Genomic DNA, 18,577 nt, shown 5'->3' with positions numbered 1-18,577 from the left:
AGGGGGGGTTCCTTAATGTCTTTGGTAGACTGTAAAATTTTGTACTTATTTGCATACAGTAGAAAACTCAAGCTTATGGTGGCTTATGATGTTACTGATTGCAGGATAGTTTACCTGAACAAAAGCCACGTCTCATAAGTGGCCTTGGACTACCAGGCAAGATGCTTCTGTCACTCTTTCAATGTTGCACTTGTAGAAACATATTTGCATATAAATGCATGTCAACATAGTGATTGATATTGTGTTATAAAAAGAGGAGCTTGTTTGTTTTAGCTACTTAGCTAGTATAATGAAACAACTTTAGTATCCACCAGATTCAACCCACTTGCTTTCTCACTTGAAAACTGTTGTATATTTGAATTTAATAACTGTGTTCTTCTTGTGGCTGAGTGGATTTACTTGTTTTCTCTACAGAAGAGGTCTTGCAAGGTGTTGCTGCAGGTGTTGATTTATTTGATTCCACGTAAGTGCTAGCTCAGCTGCTCAGGATGTTGGTGTCTCCTTTCCACTATATCTGAATCTCTTATAGCTTCTATTGTGACTTTGGAAATATTTTTTCCAGTTACATCTACGATCTCACACTAGGAGGCTTTGCTCTCACCTTTCCACTTGAAAGCATAGAGAAGCAAGTTACTAAATATCAACCAAATAGTAATTCAGGATGTGATGGCACAAAGATAAATTTGAAAGCAACAATGTATAGGTAAGTCATGTTCATCCTTCAGACTTCTTGTGATACTCACTATCACTGAAACTTGTAACATGCTAGCATACCTACAATTGCACTCGATGTTCTTATAGAAAGTGATTGTATGTAATGTTGCTATGTCCCTCAATAAACTTACTTTGGGGCGTTTCTGGGGTGGCTTTTCTGGCAAAATACTTGGATGAAGTTCACTGATAGTGCAATTTGTGTCCTCCCTCTCCATCTATTCTCACAGGAAGGATACATCTCCTATCGTCGATAATTGCAAGTGTTATACATGCCAAAATCATACAAAAGCTTACATTAATCACCTTCTCAATGTCCATGAAATGCTGGCACATATTCTGCTGGAAATGTATGAAGCTCTCTGACTTGTTCTCTGGCTCTGTTGTCATGTCTTCATGATACCTAATGTTAGCTTGTCTTTCATTTCCCAGGCATAACACACATCATTTTCTGGGATTCTTCCGCTCTATCAGAGAGGCGATTCACCAAGGAAATTTCCAGAAATTTCGACAGAAATTCATAGGAAATAGGCATGAACATCTCTTTTCTGCTGCTTTAAGCGTCTAACTTGATATTTCTGTTAAGAGATTATATTTGAATCACAGCTTTAAGAGTTTTTTTTCCATTGACATTTTTTCATATGCCCCGATTGCTTAGCTTTTACTTAGCTATTTAACTGCATGAAAGGTAATCTTACATTTTTAAATGATGATCATATCATCATATCTAGGGGGTACATGACTGAGTTGATTTCAAGTATCAAATCAAATCATTTGTGTCGGATTTTTGAATTTATAAATCAAATCAAACCAATGAAACTCGGATTTTTCAACTTCGGGTTTTTTCGGTAAAGTATTCATACAAATATATAATTTACTTGTACTTTAAATATTTTTTTGTCCTACCATAATGCAACTATCTAAGTTGTTTTTACGAAAATAACACAAAATGTGAAATGATTAATGACACTAAAATATCCAACAAAAAAATAATAATGAAATCGTGTAAAACAAATATTGCAAATTAACAAGTCATAATGAAGTTGATCATAATTTAAAAGTACTAAATCATGCTAAAATAAGTTTAGTAAGTATTAGTTACATGACTAAATATTAAACGAAAGTAAAATTAGGTTATGTATTTTAATTGTGTAAACCTGTGTAAAACTAAAAAATAAATATTCAATATTATTGTCATTCTTAGTGTTGAATTGATTTTCTCCTTTTGCATTACTATTAATTTGATTTTGATTTAAGTTTCATTATAATTACCAACATGTATGGACTATAATATTTATTCGATCATTAAGAATTCTAATTTTCAAACAAAAAATGAATATATTAAAAGGTAAAAACTATGAAAAGGTATAAGAAATATTTAAAAATATACTATCAAAGTAAATATTTTTACGTATATAATAAAAAATTTAAAATTATATATATAATGACGGGTTGGTTTGGTCTCGGGTTGTTTCTTTTTAGTTGAAACCAAATCAACCCAAATATAGTCGGGTTATTTTTTTCAATACCAAACCAAGTCAAACCAAATCACTAGTCGGATTTTTTTCGATTTGACTCGATTTGTGGTTTGGTTCGATTTTGTACGCCCCTACTTTCCAGTTCCAATACAAACTCAGAATCTGAACCACAAAGAAGTAGAATAGAAGCAAGATCAATTTGATGAACTTGCTTTAAAGAATTAACTCTGAGAAAAAATGTGGAAGGGAAACCACAACCTAATCAATCTATATCTGCATCTTCTCATGTAAGGTATTGAGAAGCTTCTGAGAGAATTAAAAAAACTACGTGGAGGCATCATGCCGCGGTTGATATCTTCATATGTATAAATGAAACAATGCAGCATAGAGAGTGAGCCTGAGATGCGCAGAATCAGAGGTGGTGGGTTGAGAAGGCATTTGATTTCCTATTTGTTTTATTCTCCTTTTGACAGTGGCAGAAGCTTAAAACTTAGTGTCCGTAGGGTAATTAAGCAAAAAAACATGCTTAGCCCATTTATCCATAGTCCTAATTTTGCTATGTTCTCTAGACTTTCAGTAGAATTTTTGATTTATCTTTTGAAACATAATAACTACTCTCTCCGTTTAAAAAAGAATGGCCTAGTTTGACTTGGAACAGAGTTTAAGAAAAGAAAGAAAACTTTTTAGTCTTGTGGTTCTAAATTAAAGTTATGTCAAATGTACCAAAATGCTCTTTAATCTTATGGTCTTAAACATGCCATGTGGAAAGTTAAAGTTCAAGTGTTGCCAAAAAAGGAAAGAGGTCATTCTTTTTGAAACAAACTAAAAAGAAAATAGGGTCATTCTTTTTTAAACGGAGGGAGTATTATAGATGGACGGCATATATTAGATACTGCCTTAATTGTAAAGTGGATTGTAGAATTGAATAAGTGGACTACAGATGAATAAGCAGGATTTTGCCTAAAGGCATATGACCATGATGATTGGGCTAGAGAAATCAATGAATAATCACTAATAAAAATATGTCAATACATTATCAAAGAGCTACTAAAATGACTATTTGGTGATTTCATGGCCAACTACCAGATATCCCTTTCCATGTTTGTATTCGACATACTTTCACTAGCGGACTCAATACCTGACCAGAACATTCCACCACCCATCTCCACAAAAAGTTGACAGAAGTTTGAACCATCAACTTCTTGCTAGTTACCATTGATCTATAGCTCACATACATGCAGATAGTGTCTCAAACGACAAATACTTAAATCTTGATTCTACAGGAACACCATTTTATTCATATTATAGTTGGACAAGAAGATAGGGTTGGAGTTCCGAAGTCAACTAACCTGATGCCCAATATCAGGCCGATAATCAGAAGGGTACCGACCATTCTTATTCAGAATGTTGGAGTGTTCATCAGAATTCAGAAGTTGATACGTCTGCATCGACAAGAGAGAGATCATTACAAACAATAACTTCAACTTCTTTTATACATGGTGAAGGAAAGGATGAGCATTATATGTGATGCTAAAGAAAATAACAAGATGAGCTAGTGGGATGTTGGATAACATCATATAATACTGACAAAGCTACAACCTTCTTCTAAAGTAGACATTCGTCAAAACCATACAAAAGTAAAGGAAAAGAAATGACATTTGCAAAGATAGAGACAGACCTTTTCAATTTTAGCAATTTCAGGAGAAATTCTTTCAATGATGAAAATAACACCAGGTTTATTGGATTGATCAGTTGCAACAATAGGAATGCCAGATAGTAAATCTACAACTCTTTCAGCTGCCTCGGTGTTTGCCTCAGAGTGTTCAGTCTTCACTCTTTTTGTTGATTCCTCCTCTTCCAAAGGTACCTCAATTTCTTCTTCTTTATCATAATTCTCTGCTTTCTTTTTTCTCTTCTCCCCTTTTACATTGTTTGCATGTGGTATTTTTATCAAAAAATTTTGTGGGCGTTTGTGATAATTTAATAAATTATGCGTGTTAGTTCGGATGGGTAATTGTAGGTATTTATAAGTTCAAATGAGGTATGAACCCTCAAACAGAGTTTTTTTATACCCGAAACTAACATCTAAATCCAAAATTATGAATTTCAAAGTTTCTCTTATTCACAACTACACTAGTTTTCGATCAATGGTCATAATACTTTACTTTAAACATTAAATGATACAAATTTATAGCATTTGAAAGAAAACTCATTGACCTACAATTTTCATATGTCACGGCTCCCCTAATTCATTACGTACTAAAAGATATGGTAGTATACATTGTTTGCTTTCGAGAGAGGCACACATTGGTTGCATGTAGTTCTTTTACCAAATTTTTAGGTGCTTGTGATGATTTAATAAATTATGTGTGATAGTTCGAATGGATAATTATAGGTCTTTATAAGTTCAAATGAGGTATGAACCCTCAAACAGAGTTTTTCTATACCCGAAACTAACATCTAAAACAAAAACTATAAAATTTGAAGTTTCTCTTATTTACAACTACACTAGTCTCTGGTAAAATGGTCATAATGCTTTACTTTAAACATTAAATGATACAAATTTATATCATTTAAAAGAAAACTCATTGACCTACAATTTTCATATGTCACGGCTCACCTAATTTATTACGTACTAAAAGATATGATAGTATACATTGTCTCCCTTTGAGAGAGGCACACGTTGGTTGCATGTAGTTTTTTTACCAAATTTTTTTATGGGTGTTTCTGATGATTTAATAAATTATGTGTGTTAGTTCGAATGGGTAATTTATGGGTATATGTAAGTTCAAATGAGATATTGACCCTCAAATAGAGTTTTTATGTACCATGAAACTAATATCTAAAACAAAAATTATAAAATTCAAAGTTTCTCTTGTTTTATAACTACACTAGTCTCTGATAAATGGTCATAATGCTTAACTTTAAACATTAAATGATACAAATTTATAGCATTTGAAAGAAAAAACTCTTTGACCTACAATTTTCACATGTCACGGCTCACCTAATTCATCACGTACTAAAAGATATGGTAGTATACATTGTTTGCCTTCGAGAGAGACACACATTTTTTGCTTGTGGTATTTTTACCAAATTTTTTGTGGATGTTTGTGATGATTTAATAATTTATGTTGATGCGGGCTTAAGTAAAAAAAATTAACTAGTATTTTTTCATTCATAAATTACAATTTTTTGTGCATAATAATTAGTTGTATACAATTTTACTACTTGTAATATATTCAAAATTCAAAACAAATTACCAGGCTTACCAGATGATTGAAGTGAGAAGGCACACTTGGATTCCGTCTGGTCTATATTTTGACCATTTCCATTTAGTCTATATGTGGCAGTGGAACTCTATTGGCGTTCGATGTGGCAATCACATGACATTTAACAACTTGCGCTAATAAAAATAGCACTTTTGACCAAATAGTTTGACGGAAAGGGTAGTTTTGAACCAAAATATAGTTTATTAATAAATATGATCTTTCAAATAGTTTAAGGGTATTGTTTTACCCTTACATTTATATACAATTAGTGATATATGTATATACATACATATAGGTACAAATATAACAATACTTCTATTTATATATTATACAATAAATAAGATTTTAAATATTTGTATAAGTACAACATACTTGCCGCATCAGTAGTACATTCACGCAGCAACAAACGTGTCATTATAAGGTCCTCTTAGGTGACTTCCATCTACAACAACTATAGGTCTACTATAATCAAACATTTTATGAAAGGAAACAATGCCATAAATAAATAGAAAAAGTCATTTTCATCTACAATTTTGATTTTATCCTTTTTTTCAACATTTCTTTCTCTTTAAATTTCTGCAAAAAATCATCTCTCTGTTGAGTAATTATAGTATTTAACTATGTAACAATATTAATTAAACATGATGAAAGATGGAATCCTTCAGGTTTGGATTTATTATTGTTTAGTATTTGTATTTGTATTACAACGAAATGAGGAAAAAAAACGATGAAACTGTAAATCATCACTATATTTAAGGTGATGATTTTTTGTTAATTGTTGTGAAATATATAGTATTAGTGAGTTTTTTTTGTATTCTGGTTATTTTGTATACAGTCACAAAATATGAAAGATTTGAGTATAAATTGATAAAATATAAATAGTTTATCATTGTAGTATAGATTAAAAATATAATATTGAATACTGTTTTTTTTTCTTCTGAAAGTATAATTAAATGTATTGTTTTGAATGAATTTGATAGAATAAATGGAAAGATATTTCTATGAAAGTGTGTTTAGTAATCTGTAAAAAAAGTTGTTTAGAAATTTGACGAATTATACGAAAACTGTTTTTAGTTGGTATTAAATTTGAAATCTTAGTGTTTATATAAGTTTTGTCATTTGTGTATAAATTTGTGTTATAGGAATGAACTATTTGGTATGAGAAATGTATAAATATGATACGAATGATGATTGTTTTTATGAAATGTATATTAAGTGGGTATGAAAGGTGAAAAATTATTTTTTTATGTAATCTGTTTTGTAGTGTACTTTCTGAATGATATTTGTATGAAAAAATAATGACGAGTGTGTATAATTTTGTTGTTATTATATTGATTTTTATGGATGATATTTGTATCCAACACATGTATTTTCACTTTTGTTTTATTCAATATTGACTGTGATTTCATAATGAAACAGGGAAATATGTTGATTTTCATATGGAAGAAATTATTAGCGCATGATCTTGGTATGAATAATTGATGAATTTTGTCATGAAAGGAGATGAAATTTGTGATAAACTTGAACACTGGAAGGGGTTTGCTTATGTGAAATTCAAGAGGTCTAAAGCTACATGCAGTATGTGTCATCGAGAGGGTCACAACAAGAATACATTCATGATCAAATTACCCTGCACCAAAAAAATTATAAATTGTTTTGATTCAGTATGTCAATTAACCTTTATTATGAGTGCTATAAAATTCATTTTATGTATTCATTGTTTTTCAAATATATAGTAAACAATTGATTAAGTAATGCTAGTATGCTATTGTATCCATTTGATACGGAATTCAAGTCACATAGATACTTGTAATTTTCAATTGGTATTCTTTTGGTATCCACTTGGTGTCTGTGTTGACACCCAATTTTGATCATCCCCGATAGAGATTAATTAACGAGCTTCTTAATTCTAAACGATTTTGAAATAATTAGTTTTTCAAAGTTTAAAATATTTCAAGTTATTATAAAATAAGATTATCACTTTTTTTTAATAATTTTTGGATAATATATATTATTCACTTGATTATGTATATAATTAGTTTTTTATGATTATTCAAAAATCGTTTTAAAAAGATTTTATTTTGTTTAAATATTTTACTAATTAGTTTTAGCTATATAATAGTTTACATTTTGGATTAGATATTTTATAATTAAGTTGATTATTTTATTTCGTTGAAATTGAGAAGCTTATTAATTAATTAATATTAATTCGTCTTATTTAATATTTAGTTGTATTAAAGGGACAAATCGTGGGCCTTTATAAATATTTTTCAGCAGCCCCAATCTTTTCCTTCCAGTCCATAATTGACCCAACCTTTCCAACCAATTATTCCTTCAGCAACCCTTTTCAATTCCCCCAATCCAATACAATAATTTCCAGCCTACTTTTAAAAATTCAACCCAACCCCACTATTTCAAACAACACAACAGAGAAAAAAATGACCACACGCTGTTATCTTCCCGAGAAGAGTCGTCATTCTGTTTTATTCGAAAAAAAATTCTTTGTTTATAACTGGTTTAGAGTCGTTACTTAATTTTAGGAAAAATCAAGAAACCTTTGTTTTCAAAATGACTTAAATAACAAATCTATTTAAAACCTTTAAGGGGTTCGGAGTTCGTAGTAACGTCTTAGGGATGTTTTTGAAGGCACCTACAACGCCCGCTAATGCGATTATCCGATATTTGGCTAATAAGTTTTTAGAAAATAGGTATGTTTAATTAACTGAAAGTGAAATAGTTTGCCTGATTTTTGAATTTTTTTTAATTCAGAACAGTTATCTTTTTAGAGAGTTGATTGGAAAAATCTGAAAATTAGACAAACAAATAATCATATGAGAGTGATTAAGTAACGAAGAAGAGTAGATATGGGCTCAAGTACGATTTATGTCTGCCTAGGCTGGTACTTGGGCCTAAATTCAACTTTGGGCCTTTGACCCATTTTGGACATCGAAAATCTGGATTACCAAAAAAGATGGTGAACTAAAGCACACGAAAATCAGAAAAACAGGGGTATGCCTACTTCGGGCTCCTTCGACTTTGAAATGGGTCAATTTTACAGTCATAGCACACAAAAATCGGTAAAATGGAGGGTATGCCAGCTCCGAGACTCATTTGACCTTGAAAATGGTCCAGTTTGTTCATCAAGGCCAACCACCTCCATAGTTACGGTTTGAACGGACGTCTAGAAATATTTCGACAGTTTGGACGTCAGAAATTCAGAGCACCAAAAAAGATGGTGAACTATAGGACACAAAAATCAGCAAAATATGGGGCGCATTCTTTCTCTGGGCTAAATTGACCTTGAAAATGGGCCGGTTTGGCCGTTAGGGCCAACCGACTCTATTACTAAAGTCTTAACGGACGTCTATAATATTTTCGGATCACTAAAAAATATGGTGAACTATAGCACAAGAAAATCAGCAAAATAGGGGATATTCCTGCTTTGGGAATCGTTTGACCTTGAAAATGGGCTGGTTTGGCCGTCAGGGCCAACCACCTCCATAACTAAGGTCTTAATTGATGTCTAGGAAAAGCTTTGGTATTTTAGACGTTGAAAATTTGTATCACTGAAAATTTGGTCATCAGGGCCAACTAGCTCTATAGCTAAGGTACTAACGGACGTCTAAGAATAATTTCGACATTTTAGACATCCAAAAGTCAAATCACTAAAAAAATTGTGAATAGCACACGTAAATGGATTGAGTTGACCGTTAGGGCCAACCGGTTAATCAAACATATCCCAAAAACTTATGGTCAATGGGTATAGAATGAAATTATTAAAAATTTAAGTAATTTTTTATAAAATAAAAAAAACCGCAAAATTCAAAATTTTAAATATATTGAGTGTTCATGTATCCATCAAATATATTCATCGTTTCGTCCGACATATTAATAAAAGGGTGCCCTTAATAAAAATTACTAAATTCTAGCATAATTAAGAACACACTTCGTCCAACCTCTGTTGCGCGTCGTCCCTCCATCAGAAGCTCGTCCAACTTCTGCTATGCCATCGTCCCTCCATCGGAAGCATTGCTACCGCCTTTTGCCCCTCAATATGAAGGTTTGTGCCGCCTTTCAACAAAAGAACGAATTAGGTTAGGGCACTTCATTTATCTATATGCTATGTGCTTTAACTTTCAAATTGTAAGTGTATCAAGTTAAAATAGTGTTTGCTTGATGGCTTAGTCGTATATGATGTAGGAGATAGTAGGAGCAATTTCTGTTCTAAGTATGAATGTGGTGTAGGGTTTGGTGTAGGGTTTCTGATACATCTTTTGGTGGGAGATGTTCTTTATTTTAGATAATGAAAGCATTTTATTTTTGGTGTAGGGTTTCTAATACATCTTTTGGTGGAAATTGTTCTTTATTTTAGATAATTAAAGCATTCCATTACTACCAACTCAAAAAAAATACGATCACTATGAGATATACGATTTATGCCGGAAAAGTACGAAGTTTGACTAACAAAATTTTTATTTCTTTTTTTTCTTGTTCGACAGGTTGATGGATTTGTCGTCGATTATACTTTTGTATTTCGTTGAATTTTATTTTGGATTTATCATACTTTCTATTTTTATGTACGAAGTATTGTATCAAATCTTGCATTGCCGCCGCCGCCGTCGACATGATAAGGCGACACTAAAGATGGGAGAAGAAGATATGGAACTCCCTCCAGTTTGAAATTGGAACTATTTTGGTTGTAACGTTTTGTATATTAATAGGGAGCAAACTCCTTATATTTAGACCGAACATAGTCGTTAATGACTTGATCAATTTTTGTATTTTTATAAATTATAGTCGTAGGCAGTCTTACCTTCACCTTGCTTGAAGTTATCTGAGTCATTGTTGTCCCATCGTTGGTTGACTAGAATCTGAAGTTTTTGCCTGTATTTTCTGCTTTTGTAGTTTTTTCTTTGACTTCTTCCACAGGCATGTAACCTTCCCCTTGCTTGAGGTCTGCTTCTCTATGGGTTCTCTATTATTTCTATTAGGAGAAGTGCTCACGGGTATGCTCATGAGTCTGTCTATGATAGACAGGTTGAACAGAAAAAGTCAGAACAGATGTTGAATTCTGTTATATATATGACTACATGTTGAATGAGTGTCTACTGATTTAGCTTGGTGGAAGAAACCCTCTTTTGTTGTGATTAGAGCAGATATGGACGCTCTTCTTGTGCATGTTTGAAATCATTTAATTTTCTACTCCCCTATTCTTAGTGAATTATTAATGGTTTTTGCAGCTAATTTGAACTTGTTAATTATAGACTATCAAAAAGTGTAAACTGATAACTAAAATTATAACAGTCCTTTTCAATTCCCCCAATCCAATACAATAATTTTTAGTCCACTTTTTAAAAACTCAACCCAGCTCCACTATTTTCAGCAACACAACAGAGGAAAAAAACAACCCCACGCTATTCTTCTTCCCTAGCAGAGTCATTATTCTGTTTTATTCGGAAAAAAAGTTACTTGTTTATGACTGATAAGATTCGTCACTTAATTTTAGGAAAAATTAGGAAACCTGTGTTTTCAAGAAACCTTTGTTTGATGGCTTAGTCATAGAGGACTTCGGATATAGTAGAGCAATTTTCGTCCTAAGTGTGAATGTGGGGTAGGGTTTCTAATACATCTTTTGGTGGGAGATGTTCTTTATTTTAGATAATGAAATCATTCCATGTTTTATGAAGGGTTTCTGATACATCTTTTAGATGGAGATGTTCTTTATTTTAGATAATGAAAACATTCATTACTACCAACCAATGAAATACAACCTCTCTGAGATATACGATTTATGCCAGAAAGGTATGAAGTTTGACTAACAAAACATATATTTCTTTTTTTTCTTGTTCGAGAGGTTGATGGATTTGTCGACGATTTTACTTCTGTATTTCATTGGCTTTTATTTTGAATTTATTATACTCTCTATTCAGATATACAAAGTGTTGTATCAAATCTTGCATTGCCGCCTCCGCCGACATGATAAGGCGACAGTGAAAGATGGGTTAAGAAAATATGGAACTCCATCCTGTTTGAAACTGGAACTGTTTTGGTTGTAATATTTTGTAAATTGATAGGGAGAATACTCCTTATATTTAGACCGAACATAGTCGTTAATGACTTGGTCAACAAACTTCAGTCTGAAACTAGAATTATTTTTGTTGTGATGTTTTGTAAATTGATAGGGAGCAAACTCCTTATATTTAGACCAAACATAGTTGTCAATGACTTGGTCAATTTTTGTATTTTTGTAAATTATAGTCGTATGCAGTCTTACCTTCCCCTTTCTTGAAGTTATATGAGTCATTGTTGTCTCATCTTCTGTAGGCTAGTATCTAAATTTTCACTTGTATTTTCTGTTTTGATAGTTTTTCCTTTGATTTCTTCCTCAGGCATGTCACCTTCCCATTGCTTGAGGTGTGTTTCTCTATGGGTTCTCTTTTATTTCTATTAGGAGAAGTGCTCGCGAGTATGTTGATGAGTGTTAGGTAGTGGAGCCTGATTAATTTTAGGTTTTCCTATTTATTCTCTGTTTTAGGCTTTCCTATTTATTCTCTATTTTAGGTTTTCCTATTTATTCTCTGTAATAAAAAATACTCTGATTTATTAATATAAATATACCTCACCGCCGTGGAAGTTTACTCACGGGGTTTTACCACGAAAAATTGGGTTTTCTCTCTCTCTCTCTAGATTTCTCATCTCTTTCTCTTGAAAGCTCTTGTGTTCTTCATTCATCTAGTGTGTGTGCATGAATTCGATCCTAACAACAGGTATCAGAGCTAAGGAGATTCAACACGATCACTGAAGATGGATAGTTCAAAGCTTGGAATCGAGAAGTTTGATGGATCCGATTTCAGTTTCTGGAAGATGCAGATCGAAGATTATCTGTACCAGAAAGATCTTCACGAACCGTTGACCGGGGTGAAGCCGGAATCCATGACGGAGGAGAAGTGGAAACTCAAGGATCGCCAGGCTCTAGGGTTGATCCGGTTGACTTTGTCAAGAAACGTGGCGTTCAACATCGTGAAGGAGAAGACTACGTCCGGTCTGTTGAAGGCACTGTCAAACATGTATGAAAAACCATCGGCTATGAACAAGGTATATTTGATGCGTAGATTGTTCAATTTACAGATGTCTGAGAATGGATCCGTTTCTGATCATATAAACGAGTTCAATATGATTGTGAGTCAACTCAATTCTGTGGATATTAATTTCGAAGATGAAATTAAGGCGTTGATTTTGATGTCATCTCTGCCCGAGTCTTGGGATACTGTTGTTGCTGCGATTAGCAGTTCCCGTGGATCTGAGAAACTGAAGTTTGATGAAATCCGTGATGTTGTTCTTAGCGAAAGTATTCGCAAACGAGAAGTGGGAGATTCATCGGGCAGTGCTCTCAGCGTTGATCGAAGGGGGAGAAGTAAGACGAAAGGCCAAAATCAACATGGTCGATCAAAATCAAAGAATCGAGGAAAATCCCTGAACAGATCAAACATGACTTGTTGGAACTGTGGAGAAAAAGGGCACTTTCGGACGAACTATACAAAGCCAAAGAAGAAACAGAATCAGAAATTTGGAGATGACAATGATTCTGTAAATTCAGCAGAGGACATTGGGGATGCTCTAATCCTTAGTGTGAACAGCCCGGTTGAATCATGGATTTTGGATTCTGGTGCATCTTTCCATTCGTCTCCAAGCAAGGAGTTGTTCCAAAATTTCAAATCTGGAAATTTTGGAAAAGTATATCTTGCTGACAATAAAGCCTTAGAGATTGAAGGAAAGGGGGATGTTTGCATAAAGACCACCTCGGGAAACCAGTGGACATTGGAGGATGTCAGATATATTCCTGGGATCAAGAAAAATCTGATCTCTGTTGGTCAGTTGGATAGCACGGGATATGCAGCAGAGTTTGGGAAAGGTTCGTGGAAGATCGTGAAAGGTGCTATGGTAGTAGCTCGTGGCACCAAATCTGGAACCTTGTACACCACTGCAGGGTGTATAAACATGGCCGCTGTTGCTGAAGGTGCTTCCGGTTCATGTCTGTGGCACAACAGACTTGGACACATGAGTGCTAAAGGAATAAAGATGCTGGTTGCAAAAGGAGCATTAGAGGGTCTAAAGTCTCTTGATATGGGTCTTTTTTAGAGCTGTGTTATGGGCAAGCAGAAAATAGTAAGCTTCACAAAGACTCCTAGAGAGCCAAAGAAAGTGCGGTTGGAAATGATCCATACAGATGTTTGGGGACCATCTCCAGTATCATCACTTGGAGGATCCAGATTCGATGTTACCTTCATTGATGATTTCAGCAGGTGGGTATGGGTTTACTTCTTGAAGCATAAGTCAGATGTGTTTGCAACTTTCAAGAAGTGGAAAGCTGAAGTTGAGAATCAGACCGGTTTGAAAGTCAAATGCCTAAGGTCTGACAATGGAGGGGAGTATGACAAATCAGAGTTCAAGGCATTCTGTGCAGCTGAGGGAATCAGATTGATGAGAACAGTTCCTGGTAAGGCAAGGCAGAATGGAATTGCTGAGAGGATGAACAGAACATTGAATGAGCGTGCAAGGAGTATGAGGATACACTGTGGGCTGCCCAAAACACTTTGGGCGGATGCTGTGAGCACAGCTGCATACTTGATCAACAGGGGACCATCAGTTCCTTTAGGGTTCAAGATTCCAGAGGAGGTGTGGACAGGAAAAGAACTCAAGTACTCACACTTGAGGACTTTTGGTTGCACTGCTTATGTTCATGTTGATCCAGAAAAGAGAGACAAGCTTGATGCCAAGGCTGTGAAGTGTTACTTCATAGGCTATGGTTCTGATTTGTTTGGTTACAGGTTTTGGGATGACAAGAACAGAAAGATCCTGAGACATTGTGACGTGACATTTGATGAGTCTGTCCTGTACAAGGACAGAGAGCAGAAGGTTCTAGAGATTACAAAGCAAGTGGGAGTTGAGGTTGAGTTGGAGAAGAGTAACCCCAGAGATGTCGAAGCAGATACTCAACCAACTCCTACTGAAGAATCTGAAGTGGAGCAAGTTACACCTGAGCAGGTGTTAAGGAGATCATCCAGATCCATCAGGGCACCAGATAGGTATTCACCTTCATTACACTATCTATTGCTGACTGATGAGGGGGAACCAGAGTCTTTTGATGAGGCCCTACAGGTGGAGGATTCGATCAAGTGGGAGCAAGCCATGGATGATGAGATGAGGTCACTTGAGAAGAACGACACATGGGTGTTGACTGAGTTACCTGCAGGAAAGAGAGCTTTGCTGAACAAGTGGGTGTTCAGAATCAAGACTGAACCAGATGGCAAAAGAAGGTTCAAGGCTCGTTTAGTGGTTAAAGGATATTCACAAAGGAAAGGTATTGATTATGCTGAAATATTTTCTCCTGTTGTGAAGTTAACCTCTATTCGAATTCTGTTGAGTATTGTTGCATCGGAGAATTTGCATCTAGAGCAAATGGATGTAAAAACAGCGTTTTTACATGGAGATCTGGACAAAGAGATCTATATGCAGCAACCGGAAGGATTTGTGGTTCCAGGCAAGGAACACATGGTGTGCAAGCTCACCAGGAGCTTGTATGGACTAAAGCAAGCACCAAGGCAGTGGTACAAGAAGTTTGACTCCTTCATGACCAAGAGTGGATTCTGCAAAGCTGAAAAGGATCCTTGTTGTTACTTCAAGAAATACACTGATTCATATGTCTTTCTACTCTTGTATGTGGATGATATGTTGATTGCAGGATCTAGTATGAGGGAGATTAACAATCTGAAGACAAGGTTGTCTGCAGCGTTTGAGATGAAAGATTTGGGTCCAGCAAAGCAGATTTTGGGGATGAAGATTTCTCGGGATAGATCTGCTGGCACTTTAAATCTATCTCAGGAGTTGTACATTGAGAAGGTGCTGAGCAGATTCAGGGTTAATGATGCTAAACCCAGGACTACTCCATTGGAAAATCACTTTAAATTGTCAAAGGAGCAGTCACCCAAGACTGCCGAGGAGCGTGATCACATGGCACTTGTTCCATATGCTTCAGCAGTTGGTAGTTTGATGTATGCTATGGTCTGCACTAGACCTGATATAGCACATGCAGTGGGAGTTGTTAGCAGGTACATGGCGAACCCTGGGAAAGAGCATTGGGAAGCTGTGAAGTGGCTTCTGAGATATCTGAGAGGTACATCCAGTACTTCACTTTGTTTTGGCAAAGGCAAGGTGACTCTACAGGGTTTTGTGGATGCTGATCTTGGTGGGGATGTTGACTCGAGCAAGAGTACATCCGGGTACATTTACACCATAGGTGGAACAGCAGTGAGTTGGATGTCCAGGCTTCAGAAGTGTGTTTCTCTTTCATCTACTGAAGCTGAGTATGTGGCAATAGCTGAAGCTGGGAAAGAGATGATATGGCTGGCAGATTATCTTGAGGAATTGGGCAAGAAGCAGAGCGAGAAGATTCTTTACTCAGATAGCCAGAGTGCCATACAGTTGGTGAAAAATCCAGTCTATCATTCGAAGACAAAGCACATCAGAAGGCGATACCATTTCACTCGCAGGGCAGTGGAGGATGGTGATATGTGCTTAGAGAAGATAGAGGGTGCAAACATGTTGATGAAATGTGTTGATGTTGGGAAACTGAGGTTGTGTAAAACCTCGGTTGGTCTTCTGTAGTTGTTGCTACAGATGTTGCGGTGCGGTAAAGATGTTGATGATGAAGAGATTTTTTTTTGAGAATGTATTTTTTGGATGACTGAGTCAGTCTCCAAGTGGGAGAATTGTTAGGTAGTGGAGCCTGATTAATTTTAAGTTTTTTCTTTATTCTCTATTTTAGGCTTTCCTATTTATTCTCTATTTTAGGTTTTCCTATTTATTCTCTGTAACCAAAAATACTCTGATTTATTAATATAAATATACCTCACCGCCGTGGAAGTTTACTCACGGGGTTTTACCACGAAAAATTGGGTTTTCTCTCTCTCTCTCTCTAGATTTCTTATCTCTTTCTCTTGAAAGATCTTGTGTTCTTCATTCATCTAGTGTGTGCGCGTGAATTCGATCCTAACAATGAGTCCGTCTACGATAGATAGCTTGAACAAAAAAATTAGAATAGATGTTGAATTTCGTTATATATATGACTACATGTTGAATGAGTACCTATTGGTTTAGATTGGTGGAAGAAACCCCCTTTTGTTGTGATTCAAGCGGATATGGCCGTTCTTCTTGTGCAGCTTTGAAATCATTTAATTTTCTGCTCTCCTACTCTTAGTAGATTGTTAATGGTTTTAGCAGCTAATTTGAACTTGTTAATTACAACCTATCAGAAAGTGTAAACTAATGACTATAATATAGCAGACCTTTTCAATCCCCCCAATTCAATACAATAATTTTCAACCATTTAAAAACCTAACCCAACATCACTATTTCCAGTAACACAATAGAGAAAAAAATGACCGCACGGTATTCTTCTTCCCCAACAGAGTCGCCATTCTATTTCATTCGGAAAAAAGATTCTTTATTTATGACTGGTTCAGAGTCATTACTTAATTTTAGGGAAAATCAAGAAACCTTTGTTTAATGGCATAGTCATAGAAGATTTGGAAGATAGTAGAAGCAATTTCCGTCCTAAGTGTGAATGTGGTGTAAGGTTTCTATACATCTTTTGGTGGGAGATGTTCATTATTTTAGATAATGAAAGTGTTTCATGTTTGGTGTAGGTTTCTGATACATCTTTTGGTAGGAGAAGTTCTTTATTTTAGATAATGAAAGCATTCCATTACTACCAACCCAAAGAAATACGACCTTTCTGAGATATACGATTTATGCTGGAAAGATACGAAGTTGGACTAACAAAATTTATATTTCTTTTTTTTCTTGTTCGACAGATTGATGGATTTGTCGATGATTTTACTTTTGTATTTCGTTGGCTTTTATTTTGGATTTATCATAATCCCTGTTTTGATGTTTGAAGTGTTGTATCAAGCATTGCATTGCTACCGCTGCGGTCGACGCCGACATGATAAGGCGACAATGAAGATGAGAGAAGAAGATATGAAACTCCCTCTAGTTTGAAACAGGAACTATTTTGGTTGTAATGTTTTGTAAATTAATAGGGAGCAAACTCCTTATATTTAGATTGAATATAGTCGTTAATGACTTGGTCAATAACCTCCAGTCTGAAACTGGATTATTTTGGTTGTAAAGTTTTGTAAATTGATAGGGAGCAATCCTTATATTTAGATCGAACATAGTCGTTAATGACTTGGTCAATTATTGTTTTTTTATAAATTATATTTGTGTGCAGTCTTACCTTCCCCTTGCCTGAAGTTATCTGAGCTATTGTTGTCCTATCGTCTGTTGACTAGTATCTGAATTGTTTGCCTGTATTTTTTGCTTTGGTAGTTTTTCCTTCACTTCTCTCAGGCATGTCACATTCTCCTTACTTGAGATCAGCTTCTCTGTGGGATCTCTTTTAATTCTGTTAGGAGAAGTGTTTGTAGGTATGCTGATGAGTCTGTTTATAATAGACAGCTTGAACAAAAAAAGTCTGAACAGATGTTGAATTTTGTTATATATATGACTACATGTTGAATGAGTTTCTCTTGGTTTAGTTTGGTGGCAAAAATCCCTTTTTTTACGTTTAAAGCGGATATGGACGCTCTTCTTGTGCAGATTTGAAAACATTTGATTTTTTCTGCTCCCCTGCGCTTAGTGTATTATTAATGACTTTTTGCAGCTAATTTGAACTTTTGAATTATAGCCTATCAGGAAGTCTAAATTGATAACTATAATTATAGCACCCCTCTTCAATCCCCCCAATACGATAAAATAATTTCAAGCCCACTTTCTAAAAACCCAACCCAGCCCCACCATTTCCAGCAACACAACAAATAAAAAAATAAACGACCCCACTTTATTCTTCTTCCCTAGCAGAGTCGCCATTCTATTTATTCACATTTTTTTATGACTTGTTTAAAGTAGTCACTTAATTTTAGGAAAAATCAAAAAACCTTTGTTTTTAAAAAACCTTTGTTTGATGGTTAAGTAATAGAGGTTTTGGGAGATAGTAGGAGGAACTTCTGTCCTAAGTGTGATTGTGGTATAGGGTTTCTAATTCATCTTTTGGTGGGA

At 34.8% G+C, this 18,577-nt stretch overlaps 2 protein-coding genes across 3 annotated transcripts in view; one reads left to right on the top strand and one right to left on the bottom strand.

Moving 5' to 3' along the window:
- LOC107005511 (queuine tRNA-ribosyltransferase accessory subunit 2-like) overlaps nucleotides 1-1,398 on the top strand; it is a 12,809-nt gene extending 11,411 nt beyond the window's left edge. Inside the window, exons 6-10 of one of the 2 annotated variants that reach the window (XM_015204121.2) lie at nucleotides 105-156; nucleotides 418-463; nucleotides 563-703; nucleotides 942-1,061; nucleotides 1,144-1,398. In XM_015204121.2, the coding sequence (XP_015059607.1) occupies nucleotides 105-156; nucleotides 418-463; nucleotides 563-703; nucleotides 942-1,061; nucleotides 1,144-1,279 (495 nt within the window). In that variant the 3' untranslated portion in view covers nucleotides 1,280-1,398. Of the gene's footprint in view, nucleotides 1-104; nucleotides 157-414; nucleotides 464-562; nucleotides 704-941; nucleotides 1,062-1,143 lie in introns of both variants that reach the window. The other variant, XM_015204120.2, reaches the window with a different exon arrangement.
- Nucleotides 1,399-3,268: 1,870 nt separating this feature from the next.
- On the bottom strand, nucleotides 3,269-5,873 carry LOC114075221 (ribosomal RNA small subunit methyltransferase mra1-like). The gene is made up of 4 exons (XM_027913577.1): nucleotides 5,831-5,873; nucleotides 3,868-4,109; nucleotides 3,539-3,631; nucleotides 3,269-3,394 (listed from the first exon to the last, which is right to left on the bottom strand). Exons 1-4 carry the CDS (start codon nucleotides 5,871-5,873, stop codon nucleotides 3,269-3,271), a joined length of 504 nt encoding a protein of 167 aa, XP_027769378.1.
- Between the last annotated feature and the right edge of the window lie 12,704 nt (nucleotides 5,874-18,577).

Source organism: Solanum pennellii, chromosome 12, assembly GCF_001406875.1.
Source record: "Solanum pennellii chromosome 12, SPENNV200".
NCBI classification, from domain to species: domain Eukaryota; kingdom Viridiplantae; phylum Streptophyta; class Magnoliopsida; order Solanales; family Solanaceae; genus Solanum; species Solanum pennellii.
This window is presented reverse-complemented; position numbering and strand designations above follow the sequence as displayed.